We start from the raw sequence: 19617 nt of genomic DNA, 5'->3' as shown, positions 1-19617 counted from the left end.
AGCACCTTAGAATGCTGAGGCAGGCAAATGACTTGAGGCCACAAGTTCAAGACCAGCCTGGCCCACATGGTGAAACCCCACCTCTACTAAATTACACAAATAAGCCAGGCGTGGTGGTGCATACCTGTGATCCCAGCTACTCAGGAGGCTGAGGCAGGAGAATCGCTTGAACCCGGAAGGTGGAAGTTGCAGTGAGCTGAGATGGCGCCATTGCACTCCAGCCTGGGCGACAGAGCGAGACTGTCTCAAAAATAAATTAGATTGGGGCCCTTCAACACACGGCACTAGGAAGTTTGAGGTAAGGTCAGTTCCATGCTGGTGGCGTGATTTGGAAGTCCTCGTCCAATTCACAGGGCCACTCTTCAGCCCCGAGCTGGCTACGGCTGGTCGGCCCTGACACTCCTGCTAGAGAAGGGGCAGCCGGTACAATTTCTCCAGTCGTCTAATTTTTACGTTGAACGAGACTTAAGATTCTTCAACAGACTCAGATTTATTAGGATTTTATTTTGCTACTAACAAAATTGTACAAAGGAACCTACAAAGGGAACACGGAATCAACTTTCAACAGCTGCAGTTACCGGTGACACGAGCCGACAAGGGGAAGGGTGCCTCGCGTTGCTGCGCACAGAAGCCACAGCCCAGGGCAGAGGCAGAGTGGGGCCCTCATGAGGCGTCTCGTGGGAGGACTCAGTGGCCCTCAGAGGCGTCCCGCACGCAGGGTCTCCCAGCCACCAACCAAGGTTCACAGGCCACCGCGCCTCCAGCCTGCTCTCCTCCAGGTGCAGGGGACGCAGGACCTGTCGGCCCCACCCAGACGCGGAGGAGAGTTCTGCTGCTGAACTCAGGGCTCAGCCGAGACGGGCAGAGGCTGCGGGAATGCTGGGCCCTGCGGTGATGTCTGGGACACACTCTGGGCAGCCGACTCTACAGCAATGCCAGCCCCAGTGCAGCGCCTCAGAAACGTCTGGAAGCACACGTGCAGCCTCTGCCCGGCTTTGAACTTCGGCGATGGGGCTGATTCCCTCGGGAGACCGTGCAAGCCGGACACGGCCCAGGGCCTGGCCACCTGGGGCCTCTAGTATAGAAGCAGCCTCTTGATGGAAGGCGTTACCACGAACTCCCTGGGTGTTTAAATAAATAAATAAGCCACACAGAAAGGGAGGCCCCAGGCAGTGCCACCGCCGCAGCCTGCAGATGCAACCACAACCTACAAAGCAGAAACTCACAGCGGAAGTGAAAAGTGTGCTGGGACCTTGACAGGTATCTCTTTTCAGTGCCACTGCCGCCTCCACGAAAGACACAGGCCACGGCAGGGGATGCCTGGGAGTCAGCCGGACAGACCTCACGCCAGGCGCCACTGCTGTCCGAGGACCTCCCACGCAGAGGCCGTGTCCCCCTTCTCTGGAGTGCCAGGGTAGGGATGCCACGTGTGAGCCAGCTCAGAGGCTGAACCGTGTGCCGTGCTCGTGGGGTGGAGTCCCAACTGTAGTGGGCTGTGGGGGGAACTCGGCGTTCACTCCGCGTACACACCTGCGCACCTGGGTTTCAGTGCATTCACCTGCACGAGGCGCTGACAGCACCAGTGCCGTGAGCTGGGCCCCATCAGTGCTCATGAATGAAGCGGCTGGTTTTCTGAAGGCGGATGGAGACTTGGATGGCAGCAGACACGGCCTGGCGTGGCAGACAGACAGCTGGGGGCTCCTTCCTGGAGCATAAGCCCCCAGGGACACACCATGTTCACCATACACCCGACAGGTGGTCCAGCGCATTCCAGAAAAACTGAGTTCCGTTTCCAGATGGCCCCGGCCACGCCAGCTGGTGAAGCATGGACCTGCCGAGCCCAGAGGCTCCCACACGAGGGTGATGCAGGCGTGGACAGTGTCCCCAGTTTTGCTGCCTTGAGGTGCAGAAATGCAAAAACAACCAAGGAACAGAGCGACTCAGAGGCGACCAAGACCCTGCAGGGAGCCGTGGCTGGGGCTGACATTTCACCTTTATCACCAGGGACAGCCTCAGCTCCGGTGCTCTTCCAAGAATGTTCCGGATAAGGGAGAAATGCAATCTAACCACTGGGTAAGTCCAGCCAAGGAAAAGGACTTCCAGAAACCAAGCGAGGGGTCGCTGGCCTCTCGTGACCTGCAAGAAGATCCGGCCGTGTCCAGGTCACTCCTGCAGGCGCGTCCGCCCTCGGACTCAAGGAAATCCAGTCATGCCCTCGCCGGCCCAGCCTGTGGTTTAAGGCTGCTGAACAGGAGAGCCCTAGGTGGCGGGCCTAGAAACCTCAGAAGGAAGCCCCATGGCAGGCCAGGCGGCATTGCTGGGGACAGGTGTGTCTGCCGTCTGTTTCCCTGGGCCGAGCCTGGGTGCAGGCTGCCCACGCCATCCCCCGTGCCCGCCCCAGCGCGCCGCGATGCTGCTGAGCGTTAGGAGTAGATGGTGATCACCTCCCGGCCGCCGCCCCTGACCAAGAGGACTCTGTTCAGCCCCTCGGTCAAGACCTCAAGAAACTCCATGTCTGGTCAGCAGAGTTAAGGCCACAGCTGATCTCACCTGGGCACGCAGAGCTGGAATGGTGATGGGGGTGAGGTTTTACCCTCTTCCGGGTTAGCTAGGATGTGGTCTGAGAACACCAGAGCCAACGTGAGAAGTGGGTGGGGAGAAGGGAGGAAGGGGAGGAAGGGGCAGGGCAGGGGAGAGAGGGGCTCGTGCTCAGGAAAGAGAGGGAGCTCCGTGGCCACAGGGAGGACCAGCAGAGACAGCGACGGAGCCCATGGTGCAGACCCCACCTGACAGGGATCCCCAGCCAGGTGACTGGGTCCCGGCCGGCCTACAGGTGAGCTGGGGCACGGCTTCTGACCAGGACACACGGAGGACACGCCCTCGCTGGCCCCGCACTCTGGGTGCTGCCCTAGCAGGGATGTGCCAAGGGTCGTCCTGTCTGTGCCAATACACCCAGATACATCATGGAGCCCGTCTTCCCAATAAAGCACAAGTGCCCAAAGCTTTGGCCAACCGGGGCCTTAAAGCCGAGAGCTGGGCTCCCTGCCTCCCATCGCCTTCGGGGCAGGGTGCGGCTGAGCCCCAGGGAAGGTCCCAGGATGCACAGTTGCTGTGGGGGTGCATGACGGGGGTGGGGGGCGCTCCTAGCCCCAGGGCAGCCCTGAACACCCAGGGACAGTTGGGGGTCTGGCACTGCAGGCAGGACCTCCCTCCCCACGCCAATGCCACCACTGGCTGCAGAGCCCCTCTGCATCCCAGTCGCAGCTCCCAGGGCCTGGGGCTGAAGGAAAGGCGCGAAGCCAGCCTGGCTCACAGCACCCACAACCCCAGGTCTTGGCGAGAAGCTGCCAGGGACAGCTGCACGCCTGCAGGCACACCGTGGGAAAGGATACAGTTCTCGTCCCCCTGCCGGTTTTTTGGGGGGCCCGGCATGTTGAGAAGGACCAGCTGCGCATCCTGGGACTTGCTGAGGACGACGCCGTTGAGCTTCACGGCCGTGTGCATCCGCCTGACGTTGGACTGGTCCCTGGGGGGAGGGGGGCATGGTCAGCAGGAGGTGGGCACGCTCCACGCTCCGGACACGAGGCCGGGCCGAGCCCTGATGAGCCTGCATTCACATGCGTTGGAAAGGGCCGTGTGAGTCGGGGTCAGGCGGAATCCCCAACCCTGAAGGACGCAGAGGCGGCGGCTCCGAGCGAGAGGCGCTGACGGCAGCCAGGCGGGTGCTCAGCAGCAGGAAGCTCTGGGCCCTGGAACTCAGCACACTAGGGCTGCCAAGCTTCGAAGGGCCACGGAGTCACACGACACGAACTGCAAGCGCTTCCTGAACTACATCTACGTCTGCGAAGCTGGCGGAACGGAGTGGAAGCTACCTGGGTGTCCCGAGTGCCTGGTGCCTTTCAAGGCTGACACACTTCTCTTACATCCATGGCGTTCCCCGAGCCCCACATTAGATGCTGTCAGGCTGAGCACACGTGGTCTCCTCTCCGAGGGTCACACAGCTGGGTCCAAGGGGCCGGAAGCTCAGGGGGGAAAGGCCCACAGCTGCCCCCGGCCTGTGCAGCCATCGCTGCTGAAGCTCCCAGGCCTGTGACAGGCAAGGACTGCTGAGAACTCAGCTGGGGGCACAGGCGCTCACAGTGGCCACTACTGGGGTCCTTTCCCACGGCCCACCTTGCCCCTGCCTGGCCGAAGAAAAAGCATTTCCATCATGTGGCCACCCAGACTCTGCTTTCCATCCTCACTTCCACCACGTGGCCATCCAGACCCCGCCTGCTGTCCTCACTTCCACCACGTGGCCATCCAGATCCCACCTTCCATCCTCACTTCCACCACATGGCCAACCAGATGCCACCTTCCATCCTCACTTCCACCACGTGGCCATCCAGATCCCACCTTCCATCCTCACTTCCACCGTGTGGCCAACCAGATGCCACCTTCCATCCTCACTTCCACCACGTGGCCATCCAGATGCCACCTTCCATCCTCACTTCCACCACGTGGCCATCCAGACCCCACCTTCCGTCCTCACTTCCATGGCATGGCCCAGACCCGCCTTCCATCCTCACTTCTACCACGTGGCCATCCAGACGCCACGTTCCATCCTCACTTCCACCACGTGGCCATCCAGACCCCACCTTCCATCCTCACTTCTACCACGTGGCCATCCAGACCCCACGTTCCATCCTCACTTCTACCACGTGGCCATCCAGACCCCACCTTCTGTCCTCACTTGCACCACGTGGCCCAGACCCTGCCTTCCATCCTCACTGACAACGGGGCCCTGCTATGAAGCTGCCATGGCAGTCCACATCTCAGTGTTCCTGGTGGCCTAGGCCGGGCCACAGCCCCCCAGGAGGGTCCCCAGCCAAGGAGGTTTGGGGACACTACAGACTCCCGCTTGCAGGTGCTCACGCCCTGCGGGACAGGGCTCATCTCCCTCCTCCACCCCATGGTCCCTCTGAGGTAGGCCCCCTAAACGGCAGCAGAACTGGCATTCCAGGAAGCCGCCTCGGGAAATCTGGCAGAGACCAGCCCTGGGAGCGCTTGTGTTTCTGGTGGAAAAACCTGGCCTGTGGGTGGACCTGCAGGTCCCAGTGGGTCTCAGGCCAACTGCGGTCAGCACAGCCCTACACAGTCTTGTGGTCCCCTGGGGAGGTCACCAGTGCCCCGGACACAGAGGGTGGGGCAGACAGACAGAGGCCGTCCATGCAGGGTCACAGAGAGGCCCCGAAAACGCCGTCTGTCCAGGCTCACGCCCTTTGATCCACTTGACTCTTAAGCCAAATAAACCTGATCATAACCACCAATTTTCAGGAGGAACACAGAGAGACCTTTCATCTTCTCTCCAGCTCGATTTAATTATAGATGGGGTCTCTGTCCACCACACAGTCAAGGGGCTTTTGATATAGGAACTTGGAACTTTGGACTCAACTTCTGGATAGACCACAATTACCAGTGTGTTTGTGGACAAAGAGCAACTCCAGGAAGTAAGGCCAGGCCAGGAGCACAGGCAGGGCGGGGTGGGGCAGGGTGAGCCGCATGACCACAGCAGTGAGTGCTGGGGGGCCCTGCCCCCGACTGCTGGGAGTGGTGTGCTGGCCACCATAGCAAGGAGGACCAGTGGAGACGCATGCACAGACGTGTCTGTATGTGCTGATGTGTATACGCACACATGCAGACACACTGACATGTACACACACAGGCACGCAGTCACACTAATATACAAACATGTGCAAACATGTACACACCCAGGCATGCAGTCACACTAATGTGCACACAACTGTGTATAGACACTAACATGTCAGACATGCACATGTGCACACGTACAGACACGTACACCCACACGCGCAGACACGTACGCTGACACATACACTGACACGTACGCCCACGTGCACAGACAGATGTGTGTCCACCAGCAGGTGCGCTGACAGGTACACACGAGCGAACACACAGACATCCCTAAGTGTGCTCCCAGGGACACCACGGTAAGCCCTGCACACCTCACGCCTGCACTGCCTAGGAAAAGGTCAGGGCCTGACCTCCAGACATTCTGGGGGCTTCTCCCAGCCCAACCCCGAGGAGTTGCTGGACTGGGAGAGTCGGTCCTGTCCCAAACACACTCCCACGTCATCATCCATTTCGGCCCACCTTCTCCTGACCCTACAGGCCAGTGGGGACCTGCCCCTGCCCCAGGCCTAGGTGGACGCACAGGGTCACTGCAGGTGCTCAACTGTGCGCCCATGTGTGGGGGCGGGGTCAAAGCCTGCTCCTGGGACTAGGTCATGCGGCTTTAACGAACATGCTATTCTGAAGGCACGTTTAGATTTACAGAACAGAACAGGAAGTACAGGGGCTCCCTGCCTGCCTCCCACACAGGTGCACGGTTTCTGGTGTCTGATTAATTCAGGTTTCAGGGTAAATATAAAAAATGAGGTGTGGCCACTCAGCTGGCGCGTTCCTCTCTCAGGCCCCAGGCACCGCCTGCCCATGATGAAAACACGGCCCAGGCAGCTACTCGTGGGGGCAGGCGGGGGACAGAGAGCTGAGGACTCCCAGGGACCAAGCTTGGGGGTCCGTCCAGGGCACTCCCTCCCACCTGCCCCAGAGCTCAGACACAGGCAGCTCCCACCCCAGGGCCTGACCACACAGAGAACTGCTCCACACCCCTCTCCACCTGGAGACAGAAGGGTAACTCCCCGGGGTGGACGGCGTTAACGTGGAAACCATTCTGGGTGGGGACACAACTCGGCCAGTGCCCGACCCAGAAGGACGTGGACAGACTCACTGACAGGTCCTGCCAGCACATGCCTCCCCTCCACGCAGGAGCGGCTCGGCCACCTTCCAGGTCTCAGTTCCTGGGCCTCGCTGAGGAAGAGGCTTCGGGTGTGTGCCGGAGCCACCGTGAACACAGGCGAGCAAAAGCAACGGGAAACAGACGTGGGAGCTGAGGCAGCACTGGGTAAGCTCTAGCTGCACACGGGTGACACCGCACAGGCATGCAGGGAAACTGAAGCCTGGAACACGCACAGGGACACACGCGGGCCACGCCACGCGGGCATGCAGGGAAACTGAGAGGCCGGGAACTCCCACACAGGGGCACCTGGGTCACACACACACATGGACACATGCAGGCTACGCCACGTGAGCATGCAGGGAAACCAGGAGGCCCGGAACACACACGCAGGCCACGCCACGTGGGCATGCAGGGAAACCAGGAGGCCCGGAACACACACGCAGGCCATGCCATGCAGGCATGCAGGGAAACCGGGAGACCCGGAACACACACACAGGCCACGCCACGCAGGCATGCAGGGCCACCAGGAGGCGACCTGGTTGCAGTGAGTGGACTTACAGATTTCCCCATTCTCTATGCAGGAGAGAAAAACAAGAGTGTGTTACTGACCTCAGGAGTGAGCACCGGCCGTTCCAGGCATCACAGCTGCCCAAGAGAATGCCGCCTGGGCCCACCCCACAGGGCCCGGGAGCCCCCAGGCCTTCCTGAGAACCGGGCGTTAGGCTCTGCCTTCGACCCCAGGTGAGACGTGTCTGGTGCTCTCACCTGGGACTCCGGCTGCGTCTGCAGAACCAGACCTCAGCCAGCCCTGGCGGGCAGCTCTGTTCTCTAACGGGCCCGCTGGTCTTTGGGGTTTCTGCGAAGCTCTTCAGTGGTCAGGGGAGAGACTCCATCCTCACCACCAGATCTGTCACCCCACCCCGCCCAGCCACAGGCACGGACACTCACGGCTTCATGCTGAAGAGGTCTTTGAACCCGGACAGGCTGGCGTCTTTGTTCCTGTGCTTCTCGGCGATCAGCTTCTCCCTGGTCCAGGTCATCTGTACCTTGTCCGGCGTGGGTGGCGCCTGGGTCCTGGCTGCCGCTGTGGTGTGGGACGCGGTGTTCCTGTCATGGATCAGCTGGGCCTGGCAGGCCCGGGACTTGGTGAGACCAGCTAGTCTCAAAGCTCCCCTGGACCCCGGACGCCAGGCCAGAGGCAAGGCCGGCTCAGACCACAGAACCAAAAGGGCAACAGGAAACAGACAGGCCTCCCACAAGGTCCTGCGCCCCACCCCCGAGGCCGCCTCCCTCCTCCAGGCTTCCAGACCAAACGTTCACTTCCTCTCCCCATTTCTCCCCCCACCTTCCCACCGGGCCCTGAACTGGAGAAAGAGGCCCCACGACCCCGTGCTGACGTGAGCGGACGCGTGCTGGGAGAGTCTCCTTGCTTGACGGGGCCCTGTGCACGCTGTGTTCACCCCAGACCACCCGCTCACCCACATGACCAGCACGCAGGCGGCCCTGCCTCACGGAGGCTCGGGGCAGGTGGGGGCCGTGCTGGGATCCACCCCGTCCCTGGGAAGCAGGCTGTGTCTGATCAGCCAGGGGACACTCAGGGCCCGGCCAGGCTGACAGGGGGTCTGTGGGGTACCACTGGGGCACCGTTGGGGCAACGACGGGGCCACTTCTGGCAACCCGAGGAAAATGAAAACATCGCCCGGCAGCACCGTCCACACCCCTTAGCTGTGGGTGCCAAAAGGCAAGTGGGCGGTCACCTGATGTTGCCACCACTGCTGGTTCAAGACCTTCCCTCCCCGTCACCGCCAGGTCGCAACAGCAGCACACCCGCTGGTTACAGACCCTCCCCGCGGCCTCCCCACTCCCTGCCGCCTTCACGCCCTCCGTGCTGCCGTGCCCAGCCTGAAGGGTAGGGCCGATGGGAGCTCGCAAACACGGGTGCCACCTTGGAAGTGACGTTTACGTGGGGCCTGAATGGCCGCCTCTCCCACTGTGGCTGGAGCCCTGCCTGAGCTGGACGCAGCCCCGGGAGCTGCTTGTCCCAGGGGCATCAGGAGTCTGGGAGCCCCGGGATGACTTTAAAAAGCCAAAGGCCCACGGTGATTTCACCAGACCAGGTTCTTCCTCCCCCAGATGAAAATGTTTAAAGTGGGTGTCGGCCCTTTCCAAAAGGGAGGAGACTGGCAGGGACTGGGGAGGGCCTGGGGCTGCCTCCCTCCCCGGACTCCGACAGGGGCCCCCAGGCCGCTACTCACTGTGGCTGGCCCTGCAGCCGCCTCACAGCCTGGCCTGGCCTAAATTTCCCGGGGATGTGAATGAAACACCAGAGCCAGCACCGCCCACTGCCCTGAGGGCCACCGCGTGAGGCACTGGAGGGTGCCCACCCAGCACCGCACAGCTCGGCCAAACCCGGCCTCTGCAGAGCAGTGACACCTCCAACCTCGCCCTGGCCCAGGAGGGGCCCTTCACGTTCGGGCTGCCGTCCCGCTCCCAGGCCCGCCCCAGTCCGCAGTTCCAGACTCTCCACACTGAACTTCCCGTCAAGCCGGGGCTGGATTCCTGCTCCTGGCTGCACCCAGGCTGAACACTTGCTAAGCCAGGACGACCCTGCCGGCCCTCAGGGCCTCAGCCTGGACAGAAACAGAGGACGTGGGTCCTCCCAGACACTCCTGTGGAAGGAGTGTCCGGGCCCCTGTGGAAGGAATCTGTCTGCAGACATGCTGGGCATCCCCCTGGGTCCTGCGTCTGTGCCCGCCCTGACCTGCCCGGGGTCTGAGAGCGGGCAGGGCTGGGGCTCCACGAGCCTTTCTCTGCTGGGGGCGGGCGGTGGTTGCCACTTGGCGATTCTGGCTGTCAGCGCACGTGGCCCCCCCCCACACAGACCTGTGTACCGCGGGTTCTGGGTGAGGCCGAGGCCCTAGGGCAGGTGAATGCTCTGTCCCTGCTGCCGCCACTGTCACTGTCGTGTCAGAAAACCATCACCTGCACCTGGTCTGCAGTCACAGACCTGTGTCTGCTGCCAGCCGGGTGGGACCCACGAGAGCCCACGAGGTTGTGACCTCACAGAGCCGAGAGTCCTGCCACAGGTGACTCGCACCTTCCATGGCCATGAAGTGACCACAAAAACACCTGCCCTCAGGTCTCACGGTGGCTGAGCGGCCCAGGCCCGCGTAACTCGGGTGGATACACCTGCACATCCTCAGCGATGGACAGTTAGCCTCGGATGCACAGCTGCTGCAGCTGGGCGGGCAGCTTCCACGGGCGGAGGCTACGCGGGTCTGCGCCAGGCGCCGGAGGCACCTCCCTCCAGCTCACTTCCTCCCTCCCTGCATTCACTCTCCGCTCCCACTGGGTTTTGGACAGCACAGAATTTGCATGCTGCAAGGCTCAGGGGTTTCAGGCTGTGACAAAGCAGCCATGGTAAGAAACCTTGGCTCAGGAGCTGCCGACCCTGCCAAGGGGCACCGCCTTGGGGAGAAGCCCAGGGAGTGCCCGGCCCCCTCCCGTCTCCCGCCTGCATCGCTGCAGGCTTGGAAAAGCTACGTTCACAGGTCCCAGCCTCGTCCCTTCCCGCACATGAGCGTGCGTCTGCCGGGCCACCATTCCTCTAACCGGGCCTCCACACGCCCAGGCTCCCACGAGCTCTGGCTCTGAGGCCACTCCTGACCTCATGCACAGCCTATGCTACCCGCGCTCGGGCTGGGGCCAAGGCCACGATGCGGCATGCTCTCCGGCGGACCCTCCCGGGGCAGCCAGCCGTGCGTCTCTGAAGGCCTCATCTTGGCCACGGCGCCCACGCACCTCTCGTTCCTGCTCGTTCTTAGACAGCTGCATCTGCTTCAGCATCTGCGACCTCTGCTCCATCATCAGCGTCCTCTCGTAGGTGAAGGCAGAAATGTCGTTCTCAACCTAGAAAGTTCCCGAGTAGACAGTAAGCCTGGCATGCACAGAATCACGGGGCGCCTCCACCACTGCCCCGGCTTCCAGAGGCTGAGCCGCCCTGAGCGGCGGGAGAGGCCAGGCATCCCGGGCCCTGCAGGCCCCCGCCCCGTGGCTGGGAAGGTGTGAGCTCACGATGGGCAGTGACACCGCACAGATGCTCCGCTCACATCCCTCCCAGGGACTCTCCAGCCAGGCACAGGAGCAGGCTCCAGGACAAGACCACAGCCAGAAACCAACCCGGTGCACGCGACTCTGGGTAAGGGATTGCCCCGTGGGGCCGCAGGGTCCACACTCACTGGTGTCACTATCTGTGCTCAGTAGGGCTAGTCACCACAGGAAACCCGCCCAGGACACACAGAAAAGCCACGGCACAACCTCAGTGCCCGCCATGCGGGACCCCCGGGTCTCACCCACTGCACCCAGCTCATGGAAATTTGGAGCCACTGTGCCCATTAAGCACAAGTGTTTAAAATGGCACAGCAGATCCAGTGCAGCGGCTCATGCCTGCCATCTCAACACTTTGGGAGGCCACGGCGGGCGGACCACTTGAGGTCAGAAGTACGAGACCAGCCTGGCCATCATGGTGAAACCCCGTCTCTACTAAAAAAAAAAAAAAAAACAAAAAAAATACACGAAAATAAATTAGCCCGCATGGTGACGCACACCTGTAGTCTCTCAGCTACTCGGGAGGCTGAGGCAGGAGAATTGCCTGAACCCAGGAGGCGGAGGTTGCAGCGAGCTGAGATGGCACCACTGCACTTCAGCCTGGGGGACAGAGTGAGACTCTGTCTCAAAAATTTAAAACAAAATAAAACAGCATGCCAGGCTGAACGGCAGCGGCCCGTGGGCTCCTTTCCAGCCAGGTGACACTTCTCCCTAGTGGCAGGGCCATGGAGAGGGGGAGCCCCAGCCCTGCCAGGAGACATGGCCAGGAGCGTGGGGGCACTGGGAGCTCCAGGTTCCCGGGCTTCAGCGCTAGTGACCCCTGCTCAGCAGCTGGCGAGCTGCCACTGGCACCACGGGTGTGCTGGGTGTGCTGGAGCCACAGACTCACGGTGCCCGCTTCCTCTGGCCCCCATGGCCGCCCCGCCTGGCCTCCGGGCAGGGCTGTTCTCCCAGGCAGGATTTTGTTACCATTTCACTAGCCGTGTTATGACCTGGAGATAACGTCATTCATACAACTACTAGAACCAATAATAACCCTACAGCCTTGAAACCGTAAAGCCTCGTCCAAACGAGAAGCTCCAGCCATCGTCCCCGAAGACATGGCCGTGTGGAACCGAAGCCCAGCGTAGAAAACCAGGGAGAAAAAGACCCAGCACAATGCATGCCCGCGCCCCTCGGACTAGGAAAGGTCCCACAGGGCAAGAGGAAGCGCAGCCACATAGGACAACCGCGCTCCACGGGAGCTGACGCAGAAACACAGAAGCAGCCGCACCGGGCCTCACTCACAGCCAGACAAACCAGGAGCAGGTGCTCGGGGCCTCCGCCATGCCCAGGGCTGAGGGGCCAGGGAGCCTGCACCGCCCAGGCTCTGCAGCGGCACGGCCAGCTTCCGGGGGACAGCGTGGCCGTCTCTGTCCAGCATTATTCTTCCCAGCATCCCCACCGCCACGAGTCCAGGCCACCGAGGGCCAGCAAAACCGTGCGCCGGGGTCACAGGAGCCACAAGAAACCGGGCCTTGGCAGAATCTGAGCTCACGGTGAGAGCTGTCGGGGTGACCCATGAGGTCAGAGCCCACAGAGTCCCGGGACCACCAGCAGGACTGGAGGGGAAGGCACAGCCGCGGACTGGGGTGGGCTGGCAGGAAGCAGGCACGGCTCTGCCCAGCACAAGCGGTCAACCCAACCCCCAGGCTCCAGAGCCCCAGGCGCTCCGACCGTCAACCCCGTCCTCCCCAGGTGTGAAGGGTGGGACAAGTCTCTGTCCAGGCCCTGCCTGCAGCTGACCCAAGGCCTGTCTGTCCTATGTGACGGCCGCACCCCGGCCTCACTGACCAGTGCCCTTCTCCCTGGTCCCAACTGCTGACGTGTGGTTTCCAGCTGTGGGACCATGAGCCTGTCTGGGGAGAGCACCCAAGACGGGAGGTGCGCAGAGGTGCACCCCACCATGGTGAACGCCACTGAGACGTGAGGTCCGGTACAGAACCCAGTCCTGGAAGGGGGCCCCGGCCAAGGAGGACACGGGACCACGGGGGACATGGAGGAGCCGACGCCTGTTCCAGGGCAGCACCCACACCCAGGCTACTCGAGATGTCAACAAGGAACGTGCGGGCTCTGTGCTTCCTGTGACGTCCTCACACTCCCAGAACCAAGCCACCTCCACCACCCCCCAAGGCCTGGCAGCCTGCCAATCACCACCACCTTCTCCTCCCCCCCCCCCCCCCCCCCCCCCCCCCCTCTGGAGGCCCCCCGCCCTCCCCACCTCCCCCTCCCTCTCCCCCTCCACCTCATGGGGCCCACAGCCCTCCCCACCTCGCCCTCCTCTCGAGGCCCACAGCCCTCCCTCTCATCCCCTGCCCTCAAGCCCGCAGGCCTCACCATCTCCACCACCTCCACCTCGGCGCTGATGCGCAGGTGGTACAGGAACATCTGCAGGTCTTTCTTCATCTGGATGCTGTTGTCGTCCACCTGGGCCACCGTGAAGATGCGCATCCGGCACTTCCTCCACACCTGGAGACGGAGCGGGCGTGGCTGCGGGGCCTGGGAGGAGCCCCCGCCTGCCCTGGCCCGAGGCGCGTCCCCGTCCCCGTGCCCACAGCGCACCCCACCTTGTGCTGGCGCAGCAGGAAGGGCAGCAGCATGAGCATGCCGCCGTCATGCACAATCCACCACACGTCGATGTGGCCCCCGCTGAAGCGCTCCTGGTTTTGCGGGAAAGCGTCGATGTTCTTGGCTACCAGCAAAGCCTGGTGCGCGGCGGTGGTGTCACGGACGGTGTCTGCGGAGAGAGGCAGCCACTGGCAGGTCATCTGAGGCCAGGGCGAGGGGGAGGCCTTGGGGGAACCATATGGCCTCCCCCGACTTTCCCAGCTGGTGCAGACGCCGTCAGGGTGAGGTGGGCAGGGTCCGCGCAGAGCCCCACCCTCCCTCCATCAGCTCCTCCAAAGCCCAGGCCTAGACCCACAGCAGAGCTGGCTGCTGGTCACTGCCCAGGACACCCCTGCCCCAGCGGGGCTCCAGGAGAATGGGAGGGAGGGCCTGGACACTTTCAGATGGCTGCTCCCAGGGCTAAGAGCATACACCCTCAGGCCCATCAGGACCTGACAGCACACAGGCCTGGGGCCGCTGAGGGGACCCCAAGGAGACGCCGGCCACACCTACCCACAAAGTTTTTCCAGGAGAAGGGGTTGTCCTCCTGCTTCCAGGACGCAGGCCAGGCCATGAGCACTGTGTTGTGCTTGAGACCCCCCAGGCCGGCCGACTGGATGAGGTGGGACATGCCGTCCCGCAGGCTGAACGAGACCACCAGCTGGCAGAAGCCCTTGGTCTTCTCCGCGCTCATCAGGGACCGGATGTTCTGTGGGACACAGGACAGGTCAGTGCCACGGCCTCCAAGAAGCAACAGGGCGTGCGGACCCACACCCACCACGCACGGTGGCAAGGGCACCCCCACCCCCACCGTGAGCCCAGCAGGAGGGAGGGCCTGAAGGCTCCACAGTGAGCCACGGCGCTCCGGGCTGCTGCACACGTGTCGTGTATCCACACACCAGAGAGAAAGAGCAGGTGTGCCTGATGCCACGTGCAGGTGATGCGGAGACTGCTCTGGGCACACAGCACCAGGCAGTTCTTTGGGGGATCCAAAGCGTCCCACCCACACCTCCCACTTTACTTGGATGCTCTGGGCCAGGCTGATACACCTGGTGAGTCAGAAACATCCGAGAATGGATCAAATTAGCAACTCTTCAAAGGGAGACCGTGGAGTTTAAGATGAAGCGTCGTATGAACAAGGGGCCAGGGGTCACTGGCATGTGCAGTCTCCTCCCAGGGGTGTCTGGGAGGCCACAGCATGGAGCGGCTGGACTCCATGGGGCCTTCGAGGATGAAAGCCAAGCGCATGTGGACACAGGCCTCCCGCCCCCAGTGACCTCAGGCCTTGGAACCGCAGCCCGCCCTGGTGGGTCTCAGCCTTGTGAGGTTCCAGAGGCCCCTTCCTGCCTGATTCTCCCTCTCAGAGCGAACGTGCCTCTCCCCAGAGGTCCCCTGCTGTGTTTTGCTATAAGTGGCTCCTCACAGACAGGGCACTTTTGTCCACGACGGACCAGACCCCACGTCACACTGCCTTCTGGTTTGGATGCTTAGAGGATGATTTGGGAGCTCGGAGCGGTGAGATTTATGTGAGACTTGGGACTCACTCGGGGTGGGTCTGTGCAGGGTTGAGACTTCAGGGGACGCTGGGCTGGGGTGAACATGCTGTATGCAAGGGGCAGGTAGGAATTTCTCGGCCCAGAGCACAATCACAGTGGGGTGCATGGTGGCCCCCAAAAAAGGACACCCACATCCCAGCCCCGGGAACCTCAGAATGCAACTGTATTTGGGAAAACTCTTTGTGGATGTATTTTAGAATCTTGTACTGAAGCTATGATCTTGAGAGCGTGTCCTGGGTCAGAGTGGGCCTGACGCCAACCACAAGTGGCCTTACAGGATGAAGGCAGGAGGAGCCTCGGACGGAGGAGAGGAGGCTGCATGGAGGCGGAGGCAGGGGCAGAGTGACCGACGCCCAGGGTCACCTGGGGCCCCAGGAGCTGGAGGAGGTGGGAGACTCCTCCCGGGAGATACAGAGGCAGCACGGCCCGCCGTCTCCTTCATTCAGACTTGTGGGCTCCAGAGCTGGAGAGCAGAGGCTCTTTGCTGTGAGCTGTGTGGTCCGTGTCCCGTACAGCAGCCCCAGACCACTCAGGGAGCAGAGCCACCGCCCTGCCTCCTTTGCTGAGATTCCAGCGGCCCCTACGTCGGCCTGGCTGGTGTCCTCACCCTGTGCTCCAGCTCACCCTGGGGCTCCACCAGCGCTTCACACACAGAAGAAAACAATAGCCGACGTTCTCCCACAGCCCCGCTCCTCCTCGGGCACCCCCGCCCTCACCCCACTCTCTAGACACCTCCACCTTCTGCCCAGCCACCAGGGGCCAGATGGGACAGGGTGCAGGGCTGGCAAACATGCTACTTTTGAGACTTTTGCTCAGGTCAGAAAAGGTGTGAACACGCTGCCCCAAAGGGGCACCAGCCAGTGAGCAGAGGCGGGGGCAGAGACCCCAGAGAAGTGGGGGCCAGAGAGGCAGAGACCCCAGAGAGGCGGGGGCCACAGAGAGGCAGAGACCCCAAAGAGACGGGGGCCACAGAGGCAGAGATCCCAGAGAGGCAGGGGCCACAGAGAGGCAGAGACCTTAGAGAGGCGGGCCCCAGAGAGGCAGAGATTGGCTGGAAGCAGAGGCTTCGGGGTGGACACAGCAAGCCTGGGCAGGAAGGCGCAGGGAAGCGCCCGTGTCAGGGGTCACATGGGAAGAAGGCAGGAAGCGCAGCTGTCTCAGCAAAGGCCACACAGCGGCCCCTTTATGTGGCCGCTGCTCATCCCCCTGAGACCCTCTGCAGGGCGATCCCAGCTCTCTGTTCCTACGCCCCCAACTGGCCAGAGACCAGGGCCCAGGGAAATGGCTATTGAGGATCAGCCGAGTTTGGACGCACCCACTCGAGGGGCCCTGAGGATCTCAAGGTGCTGGTGCCACACGATGGGGGCCACTTCCCACATGGCTGGTTGCTGTACTCCCCCCACATGCCGGCCCCGAGGAGTCAGAGCTGGTGATCTCCTATCCTCGGGCCTCTCTGCTGGGAAAAACACCTTGCAGGATTGCAGGGCTTCAGGAGGACGTGGCACTGCCCTGGCAAGAGCTCAGTGTTGTGCTGGGGGACCCTGTGACCACCAGTCCCCACATGAGCCAGGCACACCAGCCAGAGGACCTCCACGAAGACAGATCTCGGCCTGGAGGACAATGGGCCCTTTACGAGGCAGGGAGGCAAGGGTGTCAGCGGCTTCGGACCCTGTTCCACACCCCTCAGTGCCACACAGAACAGAGCAGGGAGGGCACGTGAGCCTCCCTGGCAACTGGATGGATGAGTCATGAAGCTGTGTGATTTTAGAGAAATTTCTACGCTTTTAAAAGCCTTGCCCGCGCCGGGTGCAGTGACTCGCTGACCAGTAATCCTAGCACTTTGGGAGACCGAAACAAGACGGATCACTTGAGCTCAGGAGTTCAAAACCAGCCTGACCAACGTGGCGAAACCCTGTCTCTACTAAAAGTACAAAAATTAGCCAGATGTGGTGGCGGGCACCTGTAGTCCCAGCTACTCAGGAGGCTGAGGCAGGAGAATCGCTTGGACCCAGTAAGCCGAGGCTGCAGTGAGCCGGGATCATGCCACTGCACTCCAGCCTGAGCGACAGAGCAAGACTCCGTTTCAAAAAACAAACAAAAATTTTAAAAATTAAAAATAAATTAATAAAAAAAGACTTGCCCAGATTTCTCTAATTTTACACTAACTTAGCCAGGATGGACGTGAGCACAGCTCCCCAGGGCAGGGCAGCCCCAGGGAAGGCGGGGCCTGCGGCTGCCTCCAGCCCTCAACAATGGAGCTGAGTCACAGCCAAAGGCTCCCTGAGAGCAGGGGGGGCAGCAAGGGCTCAGTCTCCCATCCTCGAGAGCAGGCTCCTGGCTGAGGCTGCCCCAGGCCCCGCAGCTGAAGGGCTCCGTGACGGAGATGACCTGTGAGCTGCGTTAGATGTGAATGGAGAGTGAGGGTGGCTTTTCCCATGGCAGTGATGACCGCGGCAGAGCATGGCAGAGGGTCCCGCCGTCTACTCAATACCTGCCCTGTCCCTCATATGCACAAACACGCCCTCACATGCCGCCAAGGACACCTGATGGTGCCAGGACTCTTAGAACCCACACCAACTCCGGGATTTCTCCTAAGAGGACCCCAGCATGGGATAAGATACACGGAAACGGACACATGGGTGCCAGGACTGCAAACATTCTCCTGAAAACCAAGATGCCTAAATCCACGGGTTCACAGTCAGTAGCAGCCAATGCCTGAACCCGTGGTGAGGCATGACGCCACCGTCAGGGAAAGAAAAGGCCCAGTGGATCTCCGGTCTTCCCTGGAGAAGCTAACCTGCGGAGCAGCCCAGAGAGAACCTGGCCATCCACGCGGCCTAAATTGCAGGAGGAGAGAGGCAGGCCACCATTTCCCACCTCTGTGGGATCCGGGCCCCAAGCCACTGCCATCTGACGCTGCTACCATCCCACATGCCCAGAGCCCCTCAAGTGGCACTCCCACCCCCAGGCTGAGCGGCCTGGATCTGAAGGACCTGAGTGTGCCTGTATCTGTGCAAATAGACAGCAGGGCCGGCCAAAGATGCCTGGACGCACCCACAGGCCCCGGGGGAGCCTGCAGCAGGGAGCTGGCTCCCAACCCCCACGGAGGACAGAGGGCACCTGCGAGGGGCGGACCTCGACTTCCACACACAAGGGGGAAGAGCAGCCGATGGTGGCACCGAGCAACCCCGTCCCTCCCCACAGAGATCTAGGTAGGCAGAACTTCGGCGGCACAGGGGCCTCACGGTCACGCGGCCCCCCGCGAGCTTTGACAGTGGAACCATGACTGTGGCTCTGGACCGGGCTCGACTCGCCCGTGTGGGGAGCAGGCAGTTCCAGGGTTCACCCCGGGAAAGCTAACGATACTCAGCACCTCCTCTCAAGCTTTCCGCGACGCCGCTGGCGCTCCTAGGCTTCAGTGCGCTGCCCGCCCTCCCGCCTCAGGTCTGGGCACCTGCTCACTGTGAGCTCAAGGCCACCGCCATGGCTGAGACACAACAGCCACAAGCCCACGTGGGAAAAGGGCTCGGGTCCAGCCTCCGCCCCGCCCACCGCTTCGCCCCGCCGTGACCACGCCCACCCTCAGCCCGCCCCGCCGCGACCACGCCCACCCATCAGCCAGCCCCGCCGCGACCACGCCCACCCATCAGCCCGTCCCGCCACGACCACGCCCACACCCTCAGCCAGCCCGCCGCGGCCACGCCCACCCATCAGCCCGCCCTGCCGCGACCACGCCCACCCCTCAGCCCGCCCCGCCGCGACCACGCCCACCCATCAGCCCGTCCCGCCACGACCACGCCCACACCCTCAGCCAGCCCGCCGCGACCACGCCCACCCGCAGCCCACCCACCGTGACCACGCCCGGCCGCGGCCACGCCCACCCCTTCAGCCCGCCCCACCCCACGGCGGTCACTCCCACCTCCTCCGCCTGCTCAGCCTCCAAGTGCTTGTCCAGGTATGTCCCCTCCAGCACCGAGCCCACAATGGTCAGGCCCTTGCCAGCCTTTAGCTGTGACGTGAAGGACAGCAGGCGAGGGTGCTTCACAGCCTGCTCGGCGTCCAGGTTCAGCATCACCAGCACCTGGGGCCTGCAGTGGGGGTGGGGCAGCTGTTACCACGGAGACTCACTGGCTCATGGCCCATCGACAGGCAGGGCAAGACAGGTAACACAGGCAGGACGGTTGACACAGGACAGGTGACAGGCAAGATGGGGGAAACAACAGGCGAGTCAGGTGGGATGGGTGACAGGACAGGTGACAGGTGGCACAGGTGAAACAGGACAGGTGACGCAGGCAGGACAGGGGAAACAGGCGAGACAGGTGGGATGGGGGAAACAGGGCAGGTGAGACAGGCAGGATGGGTGACAGGTGAGACAGGTGACAGAAGGGACAGGTGAGAGGTGGATGGGTGACAGGTGACACAGGTGACAGAAGGAACAGGTGAGACAAGCGGGACGGGGAGAGATGTGACACAGACAGGATAAGCTGAACAGGTGACAGGTGGGACAGGCAG

The 19617-nt window shown here is 62.3% G+C and overlaps 1 protein-coding gene across 4 annotated transcripts in view; it reads right to left on the bottom strand.

Moving 5' to 3' along the window:
- Nucleotides 1-484: 484 nt before the first annotated feature.
- The window catches only part of SLC12A7 (solute carrier family 12 member 7), a 54669-nt gene continuing 35536 nt past the window's right edge, over nt 485-19617 (bottom strand). For 3 of the 4 annotated variants that reach the window (XM_032279161.1, XM_032279158.1, XM_032279160.1), the window contains exons 17-25: nt 19025-19193; nt 14063-14258; nt 13510-13679; nt 13280-13411; nt 10598-10705; nt 7745-7923; nt 7355-7369; nt 3393-3526; nt 485-2515 (exon numbers count right to left, since the gene is read on the bottom strand). In XM_032279161.1, the coding sequence (XP_032135052.1) occupies nt 2424-2515; nt 3393-3526; nt 7355-7369; nt 7745-7923; nt 10598-10705; nt 13280-13411; nt 13510-13679; nt 14063-14258; nt 19025-19193 (1195 nt within the window). In that variant the 3' untranslated portion in view covers nt 485-2423. The remainder of the gene's footprint in view (nt 2516-3392; nt 3527-7354; nt 7370-7744; nt 7924-10597; nt 10706-13279; nt 13412-13509; nt 13680-14062; nt 14259-19024; nt 19194-19617) is intronic. The other variant, XM_032279159.1, reaches the window with a different exon arrangement.

The sequence above is a fragment of the Sapajus apella genome, unplaced genomic scaffold (genome assembly GCF_009761245.1).
Source record: "Sapajus apella isolate SASKATOON/1434 unplaced genomic scaffold, GSC_monkey_1.0 scaffold11, whole genome shotgun sequence".
In the NCBI taxonomy this organism is placed as follows: domain Eukaryota; kingdom Metazoa; phylum Chordata; class Mammalia; order Primates; family Cebidae; genus Sapajus; species Sapajus apella.
The sequence above is the reverse complement of the archived record's forward strand: the minus strand, read 5'-3'. Positions and strand labels throughout refer to the sequence as shown.